The sequence below is a fragment of the Hibiscus syriacus genome, unplaced genomic scaffold (genome assembly GCF_006381635.1).
Source record: "Hibiscus syriacus cultivar Baekdansim isolate YM2019G1 unplaced genomic scaffold, ASM638163v2 tig00004779_pilon, whole genome shotgun sequence".
NCBI classification, from domain to species: Eukaryota; Viridiplantae; Streptophyta; class Magnoliopsida; order Malvales; family Malvaceae; genus Hibiscus; species Hibiscus syriacus.
In genome coordinates, this window is record NW_024062030.1 from 548,148 (window position 1) to 561,094 (window position 12,947).

General features: G+C 35.5%; 2 protein-coding genes across 4 annotated transcripts; one reads left to right on the forward strand and one right to left on the reverse strand.

The window, feature by feature from the left end:
* The first annotated feature begins 1,535 nt into the window (after positions 1–1,535).
* Positions 1,536–5,571, forward strand: LOC120198529 (heat shock 70 kDa protein 6, chloroplastic-like). Its single transcript, XM_039199842.1, has 8 exons — positions 1,536–2,315; positions 3,075–3,327; positions 3,443–3,522; positions 3,609–3,751; positions 3,842–3,940; positions 4,055–4,244; positions 4,406–4,804; positions 4,929–5,571. The coding sequence occupies exons 1-8, from the start codon at positions 1,764–1,766 to the stop codon at positions 5,319–5,321; spliced, it is 2,109 nt and encodes a 702-aa protein (XP_039055773.1). The 5' UTR covers positions 1,536–1,763; the 3' UTR covers positions 5,322–5,571.
* A 162-nt stretch (positions 5,572–5,733) lies between these two features.
* LOC120198538 (calcium sensing receptor, chloroplastic-like) lies at positions 5,734–12,539 on the reverse strand. 3 transcript variants are annotated; one of them, XM_039199858.1, is made up of 14 exons: positions 12,446–12,539; positions 11,977–12,081; positions 10,534–11,448; positions 10,139–10,239; positions 9,927–10,041; positions 9,497–9,574; positions 9,312–9,404; positions 8,752–8,835; positions 8,229–8,327; positions 7,384–7,446; positions 7,140–7,170; positions 6,794–6,840; positions 6,641–6,699; positions 6,019–6,129 (listed from the first exon to the last, which is right to left on the reverse strand). In XM_039199858.1, exons 3-14 carry the CDS (start codon positions 11,356–11,358, stop codon positions 6,069–6,071), a joined length of 1,656 nt encoding a protein of 551 aa, XP_039055789.1. In that variant the 5' UTR covers positions 11,359–11,448; positions 11,977–12,081; positions 12,446–12,539; the 3' UTR covers positions 6,019–6,068. The 3 variants fall into 3 exon arrangements, with proteins under 3 accessions (XP_039055783.1, XP_039055789.1, XP_039055797.1); XM_039199852.1 differs by lacking the exon at positions 6,641–6,699 and having other exon boundaries at positions 5,734–6,108; XM_039199866.1 differs by lacking the exons at positions 6,019–6,129; positions 6,641–6,699; positions 7,140–7,170.
* Between the last annotated feature and the right edge of the window lie 408 nt (positions 12,540–12,947).

Consider the following 12,947-nt stretch of genomic DNA (forward strand, 5'->3'; position numbering starts at 1 on the left):
GTTTTGGGGTTAACGTTCGATTTTCTTTTCAAAATGGTGACCGTTGAGAAAGAAATTCACAAGCTTTGAAACGGCTAGTTTATCATAAATATTCACCGATACACTATGTATTAAATAAAGAATTTTTATATTAATTTATAATTATTGAATAAATATAAATTAGTGAATGAGTTTATTTTTTTACAAAGCTTCTCATTTTTTTATTTTTTAATCATCAATTTATATTATGTGATTAGATCTTATATATATTCGATAAGATTTATTCACAACGTATAAAATTAAAATAATAACCCATGACGATAAAGAATAGTAACTCATGACAATGAATCAAAAAATTCAAGCACATGTAAAAGCGTGTAAGATTCCTTGTAACATCAAAACAATGAAGAATAATAACCATGATAATGGATCAAGAAATGCAAGCCAAACATGATTGTTCCTGCAAGCCACGATGAATCGGATAGTAAAAGTTGTTTCTATTACAAGGTAAAAGAAAGATAATCTAACAATACCTTGGTTCAATATTTTGTCATTTCAAACTATTATCTTTTGAATTATTGTATAACTTTAGTCATTTCTATTAACCGGAAAAAATGTAAAAAAGAGACCAAAATCATTATTTTGTTTAAATGTTACATGATTTCTTTTTAAAGTAGTTTCACAAAGTTTTAAGATTGTTATATGAGTAAAAATAAATGATTGAAATTAATAATAGAAGATGAGAAGATATTTATTGAGTTATGATCGATTTACACCTTTTAGAGATGAAAAATTACACTCGTCAAATAATCTTAAATCAATACAAGACTAAAAGCTTGTACATATTGTAATTGGATCTTAGATATTTACATACGTACATACGTACATACGTACGTACGTACATATGTATATATTTAAAAGCTTTCTTAACCATTGATAACACATACACATTTTACAAGTGTAACTATTGGAATTCATATATTTTTTAAAAAAACTATTGGAATTCGAGAACTCAGAAAACAAGACTTCATTTTACCACTAAAATATATTGATAAATTCAAATCCTTAAAATAATTTAAATATTAATATAAAATGTTATAATAATGAGTTTTTACATAAATATAATCATTGTTTTGATTAGTATATCAATGTTAGATTAACTCAATTTTCATTATGATAATGAATATTGATATTGAAATATAAATTAATGTTTAATGTTTTAAGATATATAATTATATATATATATATTATAAAAATTTAAAATTAATTTTTTCAAACTTAATTTTTAATGATGTGACCCAATATGTTTTACTCATATGAGATAGACAATCATAGTGGGCATTTTGTTTTGTTTTTGGGCTTTGTTTATGAGAAGATCTTATTTGAATCAACAATGGATTTAACTTTGGAAAGCCCAAATTCTGCAACCACCTGGAACTTTCTTTTTCTTTCCATCCAAACAGCGACAAAGCATCAAAATCAAACTCAACGTTTGAGAGCATTCCAGAGTCTCTCCACGTGTCACCACCCAACTCGGTCACACTGTCCCTCTTTGCTCTGGTTTCTTCTAAAACAACTCTAAAAACCTTCTCCTTCCTCGTATCATCTTCAACCTAAAGCTCAGCCTAAAACCTTAGCCATAGTATTCTTCACTCACTCTTTTATGCGGTGAATTCTGGGTTTCTCTTTGTTTTTCAGATTCTCAATCCAAAGAAAAACCTTTGTTAGCTCTCTGTTCATCGTCCGTATAATTGTTGTTACCTTTATTACGTACGTCTGCAAAAATGGCGTCTTCCACCGCTCAAATCCACGTCCTTGGAGGCATGGGTTTCGCTTCTTCTAGAAAAAACAATCACCATTCCTCCAGACCGGTTTTCTTCGGGCAAAGACTGCGCAATTCGTCGTCGTTAAACGCCACCTTCTTACGACTCGCTAAAGTCAGCAACGGTAAACAGTACAATATTGGGCCAGTGAGAGTTGTAAATGAGAAAGTGGTGGGAATCGATCTCGGGACTACTAACTCCGCCGTGGCGGCCATGGAAGGAGGGAAGCCGACAATAGTTACGAATGCGGAAGGACAGAGAACGACGCCGTCCGTGGTGGCGTATACAAAGAGTGGAGATAGGTTGGTCGGGCAGATTGCGAAACGACAAGCCGTTGTGAACCCTGAAAATACGTTCTTCTCGGTGAAGAGGTTCATCGGAAGGAAGATGGCGGAAGTGGACGAGGAAGCCAAACAGGTTTCTTACAAAGTTATCAGAGATGTGAATGGAAATGTTAAGCTTGAGTGTCCTGCCATTGGTAAACAATTCGCCGCTGAGGAGATTTCAGCTCAGGTATATTATATTTCTGGCCTCCGTACTTTTTCTGTTACGTTTATTTATGAACAGTGGTGTAAATTAACATAGGAGTTCGATAAATTGTTCATCAACGTTATAATAAACATATTTGTTTATGATCATTTCATAAACAATTGAATGAATAAATTTTTTATATTTATTTAATAAACATACGAATCAAAACATAACTGTTTTTGTTCATTTATATGTTCACATTGATTTGTTTATAAATTTGTTTATTCGATTTTATTTTTACACATTTTAAATATTGACGAAAGTAGGATTAATTTAAATATAAGATAAATTTTGGAGTTCAAACGGTAAAGTTTAAAGAATTTAAGGATTAGTGATATAATTTTATTATTTTGTCTGGTTTGCAAATAAGAGTTTTGGTAAGAAGAAATGTTTTATATCTATATGTTCCGAGTTTGAATAGCCGCGCATAGAGTCTATATTTTCAATTGGTTAAGAAAATTTTGAACAAATATTATCTTATAATCACTCTAACTGTATAAAAAAAGTGTTAGTTACAAAACATTAAATAAACGTCAAATGAATATGTTCACAAACACTAGATAAATTAAATACGATTTACTTACCCCCTATTTATGAATTGGATTGCCTTTACTATGTTTCAGTAGCTCGGGCTTGATTTAGCAATAAGAGTCTAATTCGAGTTTTTCGCTGCTGAAGCTGAATATCTTGTGAATTTAGAATATTTCTATGCTGAAGGGTTGTTTTTACTTTTGGATATAGGTTTTGAGAAAGCTTGTTGATGATGCATCGAAGTTTTTGAACGATAATGTTACCAAAGCTGTTGTTACTGTCCCTGCTTACTTCAATGATTCCCAAAGGACAGCTACAAAGGATGCTGGTCGAATCGCAGGGCTAGAAGTTCTCCGGATTATCAATGAACCTACCGCTGCCTCTTTGGCATATGGGTTTGAGAAGAAGAACAATGAAACCATACTTGTTTTCGATCTTGGAGGTGGTACTTTCGACGTTTCGGGTATGTTGTCCACCTGTTAGGTTCTATGTTACAATGAGTGAGTGACTTAATATTTTATTGGTTTAATATCTGAAGATAACATCAGATTTGTTGTGTATTTGTTAATATGTGACAGTGCTTGAGGTTGGTGATGGAGTGTTTGAAGTGCTCTCTACCTCTGGAGACACACATTTGGGTGGCGACGACTTTGATAAGGTATATGGACGGACAGACGGACGAACGTACGTTGTCAGTTATGTTATGTGTTAGTGCTTAAGCATGTCATTTTGTTTCACTTGCAGAGAATTGTTGATTGGCTTGCTGAAAACTTTAGGAGAGACGAAGGCATAGATCTTTTGAAAGACAAACAAGCTCTTCAGCGGTTAACCGAGTCAGCCGAGAAAGCTAAAATGGAGTTATCAACTTTGACTCAGACAAACATAAGGCATTGCTCTCCTCTTTTGTGTTCATGCTTTAATTTGTGCAAATTTCTATGTGGTGTTTAGTAACAGATCCTTTTCTTGTTCGGTTGCAGTTTACCTTTCATTACGGCCACTGCAGATGGGCCGAAACACATCGAGACCACACTTACCAGGGTTAAGTTTGAGGAATTGTGCTCAGACCTACTTGACAGGTAGTATTTATTTTTTAGTAACAGCGAAAACGTGGGGCAGAATCATTTTGTTCCTAAATTTTGGGCCTAACACTCAATTTTTTAAGTTTATCATCTATTTAATGTATTCTGTAGGCTCAAGAAACCAGTGGAGAATGCCCTGGGGGATGCAAAACTTACCATTAAAGACATAGATGAGGTTATCCTTGTTGGTGGGTCAACACGTATCCCGGCTGTTCAGGAACTTGTAAAGAAGATGACCGGCAAGGAACCTAATGTGACGGTCAATCCGGATGAAGTCGTCGCTTTGGGGGCTGCAGTTCAGGTGGGTTTAGTCTTTATTAAGTTGCCTTAAAAGCTCTAAATCACATTTTCCTTTGCAGTTGAATGTGGTAGGCTTGCTTATAGATTTTGAATGTGATGGTTCCTATTGTTGATTGAAGTTCTATTCTTAACATATTTCCTTTCGTCTCCCCGTTATTGTAGGCCGGTGTTTTAGCCGGAGATGTCAGTGATATTGTGCTTTTGGATGTAACGCCATTGTCACTTGGTCTAGAGACACTTGGTGGTGTTATGACCAAGATTATCCCAAGAAATACCACACTGCCGACCTCCAAATCAGAAGTGTTTTCGACCGCTGCTGATGGTCAGACGAGTGTTGAGATTAATGTACTTCAAGGTGAAAGAGAGTTTGTTAGGGATAACAAATCACTCGGCAGCTTCCGACTTGATGGGATCCCACCGGCACCACGTGGAGTTCCGCAGATTGAAGTCAAATTTGACATTGATGCCAATGGTATCCTCTCTGTTACTGCTGTCGATAAGGGAACCGGGAAGAAGCAGGACATCACTATTACTGGTGCCAGTACCTTGCCCAGTGATGAGGTATGGATATCTGATATTTCCGGTGTTACTCTGATGAATTGCTCTTAACTTTTTAGCTGCTCCACAAATTATATCTAAAATGTCGTTGTCGTGATACATATCCGAATTCTATTGTGATATGCAGGTTGATAGAATGGTAAAGGAAGCTGAGAAGTTTGCAAAGGAGGATAAGGAGAAAAGAGATGCTATAGACACAAAGAACCAGGCAGATTCTGTTGTATATCAGACAGAGAAGCAGCTGAAAGAACTTGGGGACAAGGTTCCTGCAGCAGTCAAAGAGAAGGTAGAGGTGAAACTGCAAGAGCTCAAGGATGCGATTTCTGGAGGCTCGACACAAGGCATGAAGGATGCCATTGCTGCCCTCAACCAAGAAGTAATGCAGCTTGGCCAGTCGGTCTACAACCAACCCGGCGCTGCCACAGGCCCTGCACCGGGTGGTGAAACTGGACCTTCAGATTCATCTAGTAAGGGGTCTGATGGGGATGTAATTGATGCAGATTTCTCTGACAGCCAATGAAAACAGTCATTGACCATGTGAGGGTTGGGGTTGAATTTCCTATCATTTTAGTTCCATGGTAGTGAATGAAAAGCTGAAAACTAATGATTTTAGAATCATAGAAGTCTGAAGTACCATATATAGAAGAATGTGCAAAGTGTAAATATCTCTGGGTGATCAGCCGTGTATATTTTAACAAATGAATGTTAATGGATCCTGTATTGATCACTGTTTTTTTCTATATATTTAACAAAAGCAGGTTCGATTGATTTGATTCGGTTCAACTCGAATATGATCTCTCGTTATTGTAATCTGCTTTTCTCAAACCTAGAAGTTTTATCAGGGGATAAATATTGAATGCCATTTTCGAACAATCTGCTTGAGAAGTTTGGGTTAGAATCGGTTGAAAGGCATTCATCAACATCCAACTTCTTTGTCGGTGGTTATTATTACAGAACTCTATTGGTACAATTTGAACTGGTAATATGGAGGACTTTTGTTCTTACGGTTTAGACATGTCAGTTTCTGTGCAAACTCTTCGTTCACTATTTTCAAGTGAGCCAGGTCAACTTGCATTCACCAATCTGATGATCAAATAAAGAGTGTACTACACCTATGCTTCGGAGAGATCAACCTTCTCATTCATCGGAGTTACTGCATCAGCAGATGGATCTTCTGAATCTTTAGATTCATGCTTTGCAGCAGCCTGCAACACTCGGATTTGAACTTCTGACGAGGGTGAGGTTGGAAGTCCAATGCCATTGGTTTCTAACTTCCGGAAACCCATGAAAACGCCAGAGCTCCAAATCTGACAGGGGCTAGCAACAACCTTCAAGAAGTATTTTAGTTAAAAAAACAAATTGTTGTCTAAATTTGGTGAAATGATAATAAACAGTCTGAAGGATGAAGAATTTTAATACTTATCCTTGAGTATATATAATAATTATGCAAAATCACACGATAAACATATATAATAACTTTATCAACAGCTAACTCATAGTTGACACATGCATGAAGGTCGCCATATTATTCTTCTCAATGTGAATAACCCCCTGTCAAAAATACCCTTTCGAGTCTTTAGTTCATAAGATCTATCTAATTCACATCACACTGCAAACAAAAGAACCTGCCACCCTCAGAAGTAATGCATCGGCAACAGTTATACCAACAATTTTTCCACAACAGTATTATATAAAATAATGCCGTCGATGACCATTTAGTTTCGGCATTGGTATTAAACACGATAATTCAAGTAAAACCATGAGTTTGAGCAATGTAGTTAAGAACAGTCTACAATATCATCAGGAATTTAGTTTTATGTGTTTTGAAGGAGGGTGTACCTTATGTCTTTTTTCAAATCTTCAGGGCTCTCGTAGGAAGAGACTCGCCGATAGACGGTCTAGTTAAATCACAAGCCGGCAACGAATAAGTTTTAAAATCACCATTATTAGAATCAAAGAATCTGGCACAAACGTTTTAAACCAGGAGATTACCAGGGCTAGACCAAGAATGCCAATAAGCTGTAATGATTTCTCCCACTCTGAAAAGAATTGGAAGATTATTAAACATAAAAGACGAAATTATGTAAATAGTTATGGGGGGAAAAAACAACTGGAAAGTTACATTGGAGAGAAGACATGTTAAATAACATGTTCTCTTCCTCTTTCTCCATAATTTACAAATCAGAACTTATGACAAATATGCATTTTAGTCCATGAAGTGCAACATGCATATTGGGGGACTACATTGGAACAGGTCACTATCAATCATTTCTTCCACGTTTCAATTCAACAGCGAAAAGAAAAGGAACTGATAGAGTCCAGAGGACAAGATGCACACCTAGTAGTGCGTAAATTGCTGCTACAGAACCCTGCCACAAAGATATTTATTAGCATTTGATGGGGTTTTGAAAGATATAACTCACATGTTACATGTGAGGACAATAATGACATTGGACCACCTTAAAATACCAAACATACTTCTAAAATAGCTCATGCTACTTTGATAACAAGAACACCTTTCTTCTTAGCTAGCACATGAACTGCAAAAACTACATATCCCAAAAGGAACCTGAGCCTCTTACCGCACCAAACCCGAGAACTTGCACTAGAGAAGGACTAATTTCTTTTAAGATTGCCTCAGCTTCCTGTGGTGAGCACAAGTTAAAATTATGTTAATAAAATAAATAAAAAACAGCTGAAAGCATTTTATTCAATATTTCAGGGATGCTAAATTTGGAAGTCCTAGATCAGTAATAATTCGGCTTGGAAGTGTGTTAAGGTAGGACATTCTAGCAGTTGCTAGACATATTTTAAGGATGGACGTTTAACAGGATGTGTATATCCTAGCTGTTTGTTTCTTTATTTCTTCTTCATTTTACCATCACATGACAAGATGGACCTTCTCAATTGTTAGTTGCATCTCCAAGTGAGTGGGAATGTTGATTGGTATTAATTCCGGCTTCAATTATATTCGAGGTTGGAGTAGTTTTGCATTCACGTTTGCCTCTTCACTAATAATATCTCTTCTTCAGTTCACCATCACATAGACAGCAAGATAGACCTTCTCAATTGTTACTTGCATCTCTATGTGACTGGTTCGGTCTTATTTAAATTTGCAGTTCCCCCATTCTTTTGTTCAATCTTAACCAAATTTTGTATGCTGCTTAGTTTAGCAGTTGGAACGTTCATAACCACTAACCAGAAGATCCTTGGATAACCTTTAGAATCTGTAAAGCTACCCCAACAGTTAAAGGAAAGAATGCTATTCATTCAAGCATATCATCCATGCTGGGGGGTGTGTTAGTTGTAACTTTTCAATATGATTCGTTAAACATCAGCTGTAAAATAGCTATTATACTTGGTAGCAGTAACATCTAAGATTGGAGACATATGAATTCAAGGAAAGAGAATACATCATAATAAATACCTCTTTGAGTATCGTAAGTGTTGTCTCTGGTTTGAGTTCCTTAACTTGGAGACCCTGGCTCACCCAAGACTGGAAACCACCCTGGACCAGGTATGGTTTCTGTGATTTTAAAACACATTAAAAATTAGATATGCAATACTTTTCACAATACCAAAAAACCTATGTCACTTACTAAATGTAAAAATTTATTCCAGGTCTGTGTTCAAGAGCTCAGAGATAAGATATCAAGAAAAAACGAGTTAGAATAGCTTGAGACAGAAGGCACCAGTTCAATGTTCAGATTCCAAAATGAGATCTTCAAAAACCATAACGGACCAAATTAATAAAAAAATTCAACTTTAACCGGGTTTTTGATTATTTCAAATCAAGCCGAGTATGTTCACTCCTTAGGTCAAAGACACTCTAGCTGCCAGACAACATTAAGACATTAATGTTAATTCATGAAAAGAAAAGAAATACACCATATGACTTTTCTCAGAGCTATTTTCTTAAAGAACAACTTTGAAATTTAAGAAATGCTTACTTTAATCCCAATTTTTCTCACTGATCTTGCAATTCCTTTGGAACAACTACCATCAGCATCCATAATTATGACCTTCGACCTGCCCTACAAGTGGTAGAAAAAGAAAATATATATAAATTATGATGTTCGATTCACAGGTCAATAACAATGGCCACACTCAGCAGTTAACTTTAGCTACATCCAATAAGGAAAAGACTGGATGTGCATGATCAACCTCTACACATATGGAAATAGCTTAGCATAACTTTCAACACTTACAACCCCCTTTCTCCCCTTCCCCTCTTCCTCCAACCTATCTAATGAGACATGTCTTTGAAAAACTTAGATTCCTGGTATGACAAGAAAACTAAGTTTACAAAGAAGAGAAAATAAAAGAAAGTTCATAGAAATACGAAGCAACAAAATCATATGCGGAAGTGTTCTCAGTAAATGTGAATGAATTACAGAGTTTGGTTAGTCTGAGCCTAATTTCTTCTTTCACTCTTTCTGCAAAGCTATAGCTTAAAAAACAACTAGAATCAGTGAAGAGGTAAACAATGAAAAACAAGAAGATACAAAACCTCAATGGTTTTCAAGTTTCGAATAGCAGTAGCAATCAAGGAGTCATCAAGGTCCCTTCCACTCTTCATTAGACTCCGTATTGAGCCATTAACCTGAATGAAAATGATGACCATAAAAGATAAAGCTTCGGAAAAGCGAGAAAAAGGGTGAACTTTTCAAGTAAGATAGTGAAGTTTAACCAGACCTCAGGTAAATATACACTAGCATAACGAGACCGAGCTGCTCGTCGAAGATCAGGAATGCCATCTCTCTCTCTTAAGACCTTGACAAAGTCAATGCCCCAAAATAAGCCACTTCAGATTCAATAGAACAGGAAAAACAAATTTCAACTTTAGAAAAATAATAGATTATTAATCATCTATGAGGGCAAATAGCACCCAAGGAAGAGGGGCATGAAAGCACTATGAGAACTAGGTTGATTAAGTCTCTTTGAATAAATACATAATCCATGATACAATAACTGAAAGCCCAAAACTCACTGGAGCTTTGCTCAGGTGGGGTGTGGGATAGGCTTAGGACAGATAACCTAAGTTTGAGCTATGGTGCCTTCTTGTTTTGCTCAAAGACCAAAAGGAAGGGCAAAAAAATAGACAAAAGAGTTTATGGTATCTTGCCTCAGGCCGGACATCAATAAGTAGAGCATTCTCCTTTCCAGACAAGAGTTCCAAAGTCAGTTTAGGAGATAAGTCTCCAGAGTAACCACCAAATGTCCATACCCAGTAAAACACCCTGCACAGATATGATACAAAATATAAACTCTCCATGCGAAAAAGATAATTCTCAGTAAAAATTCATAATTAAAATGAGCACATAAGAACATTCATACCATAGAGTGGCAGAGGAGCCAACGAAAAGGAAAAACGGGACAATAGGATCATTTGGATCAATGCCTAGACTCCTTTCCAGACCCTCAATACCAATGTAAACCTGCTTACAGCAAACTGAAATTAAAATAAAAAGAAGAAGAAGAAAAAGAAGAAGAAGCAGCTCATAACTGAATAAATAATGGTTTTAATGAAAACAAGATTTATCCTTGAACTAGAAAATAGAATTCCAAGGGATTTTATATGCTTGAACTCATTGTTCTATCTTTAGTACAATAAATTTTTATTGGTCCCAACAACTCACAGATATCTAGAAGCAGAAGTTTGTTTGTGGATCATCTAAGTACATCAAAACCATGAGTCATGAAACTGATATGAATGCGAAATAAAAGGATACCTCTTGCAGGGCATCCCCAACAGGCTTTAAGGCTTTTCCTGTTTTCCCTTCATACAAAGTTATTGTGTCTTTGATCTCTGACGGAAGACGTTCCTTAGCAGAAGCATAATAATATACGAAAGAGGAAGCCCCCTTTGATAAAGAATCCTCCACTACAACAGTTGTATGCCTCAACACGTCAACAGCAAAAATAGTAGCCTTACTTGATGCTTCCTTCAAGTTATTTGACAAGTTCGTAAACTTATTGTCTGCTAATACTTGAACATTATCTACAGTTTTAGAAGCACTTGTCTTAACAGAAGTTATAGAAGAAGTAATTTTCACCAATAAGCTTTTCGCAGAATTCTCTCCCTTGTCTAGCGAAGAGTTAACAGATTCGTTAACCCCAGCCAGAAAATCATCAAGACCAGTTTTCGCATTGGATAGTGAATCATTATCAAAGTTCAGGGAGCTAGATGCCGCAGTGGGAGTCTTGGGTGTTGTGTCAATAGTTGATATGGTTTCAGGTCCCTCCAAACCCATGTAATCGTTGGCATTTTCAACTGACTGGTTTGACAAATCGACTAGGTTCTCTTCTGCACCAGCTACGCTAGGATTTTCAACATATTTCAGTTCCACATCTGCGGGTGAAATTATTGCTTCAACTGAAGAACTCCATCCATTAGAAATTTTGCATTTAACATCAACTACCTCATCTGGGCAAGAATAACCGTTAATGAGGTCCACTGATACTGGTTGTTCAGTGCTTTCAACAAAATTGGAGTATGAAGACTTTGTTGCTTGTGGTTTAAAACATATTCTATGGAGGTGGTTTCCATTTGACATGCCCCAAGCAGACTTGTCTTGATAATTACATCTGAACTGAAAGTCCTTTTCAAATGGAGTGAAAGACCGTAAACCTCCATGGAATGAAATCTGCTAGAGGCATCATTTCAATTAATGCATGAACTACTTCTTATAAGACAGTTAACCAGTTCGATTTTAGAGATATGTCATTATTTCATTCCATTGGAAATACATGAATGAACTTGAAAAGCAATTAAGCAAAATTATTTAAAAGGTATGTCAGGACTTGGGAAAATTTTGTTACACAAAATGAAAGCAAGATAAACGAGCAACATACATTCGTTTACTAATCTATCCTATAAACAAAAATTCTCAAAATGATCAGGAAATATTATGGTCTTCACCGACACAAAGCATTCCCCTCTATACAGCTCTATTCACTTACTAACCAGCTAGTATAAACTCCTCAACATCCAAACCGTTTAGTGTTCCATAGCAGTTAAATTTCATAAATTCAATTGAAAGTTAGTTATTCAAGTTTGAAAGTTGAAACATTCAAGAATTCAGAAAAAGATTTGAACACATAAAAGCAGTGCAAGCGAGTCAAATAGTATATAGAAGAAGAAAATTTATGGTTCAAGCAAGTGAAAACTCCACCTGAGAATGTGAAGAACAACCAGCAGCGGCTGAGCAAACAGGTAACGTTGTTCAAATGTTCTCAATAGCAAATCAAACTTGGAAAAATTCAACAAACTTTGATATCTGCAAAAATTCCAGCAAAAAAATCCTCATCATTCTCCAATGTGTAGACACCAGGTTAATGATAAACACCAAATTCATAATATGAAATCCGAAAAAAGAAACAAAAAAAGACAAATTTTTAGGAAAGTTCAATCGAATGAATCAAGGGATTTTTTCTTTAAAAAAAGAAGAAGCAAGATTCAGGACAATTAACCCATTTTCATCCTTGAAGCAACAAGATCAAAACTTTATAGAAAAGAGCATTAAACAACACCCATATGACAGGAAAAAAAATACTATAACACTGGGTTGTATAACATGGGATTCTAGACAACTTTATAAATAACAAAAGACAAGATCAAACATTAAAGAGGGTACCAACTACCAAGTAATTCACTCTCTCTAATGCAAATTTCCAACAAAATTGAAGTCAGCTGAAAAAAAAAGTTGGGAAATGACTGAAAGAAAAAGGAACTGGTTAATGTGTAGTGGCGAGAAAGGAGACTTGAGAAAAATGGGTGATGATGGACATTTGTTTGGCTTGTTGAAGCAATTAGATTGCTATAAATCTTAATAATGGCTGACTTGGCGCCACTCTTTGCCTCTTGTTATGTGTTGGCACAGATTTTCATATTCGCATTTCAACGTCCGTTTTGTGCTGGGACGATGGTAAACATTGAAAATATCAAAACCGATTTATTAAACTATACTATCATTTTTTTAGTTAAGTAATTAAACTATTATATATAATCATATCATTTTTTAATTAGATTTTTTTTTTCTACCAAGATATTAATATATTACATAAAATCAGATACTTATTTTTATAAAATAATAATTTAAGGATTTATTTTTATAAAATAATAATTTAAGGATTTATTTTAATA

What these genes read in the sequence shown, in the direction of transcription:
- LOC120198538 (XM_039199852.1), bottom strand. Translation starts at nt 11,358, where the DNA reads ATGTCAAATGGAAACCACCTCCATAGAATATGTTTTAAACCACAAGCA. An exon ending in GGCTCCTCTGCCACTCTATG is followed by an intron (nt 10,042 to 10,138) that starts GTATGAATGTTC and finishes ATATCTGTGCAG; the next exon opens with GGTGTTTTACTGGGTATGGA. An exon ending in GCATTCTTGGTCTAGCCCTG is followed by an intron (nt 6,109 to 6,793) that starts GTAATCTCCTGG and finishes AGCCCCTGTCAG; the next exon opens with ATTTGGAGCTCTGGCGTTTT.
- LOC120198529 (XM_039199842.1), top strand. Translation starts at nt 1,764, where the DNA reads ATGGCGTCTTCCACCGCTCAAATCCACGTCCTTGGAGGCATGGGTTTC. An exon ending in TTGACTCAGACAAACATAAG is followed by an intron (nt 3,752 to 3,841) that starts GCATTGCTCTCC and finishes GTTCGGTTGCAG; the next exon opens with TTTACCTTTCATTACGGCCA. An exon ending in TGCTCAGACCTACTTGACAG is followed by an intron (nt 3,941 to 4,054) that starts GTAGTATTTATT and finishes TGTATTCTGTAG; the next exon opens with GCTCAAGAAACCAGTGGAGA.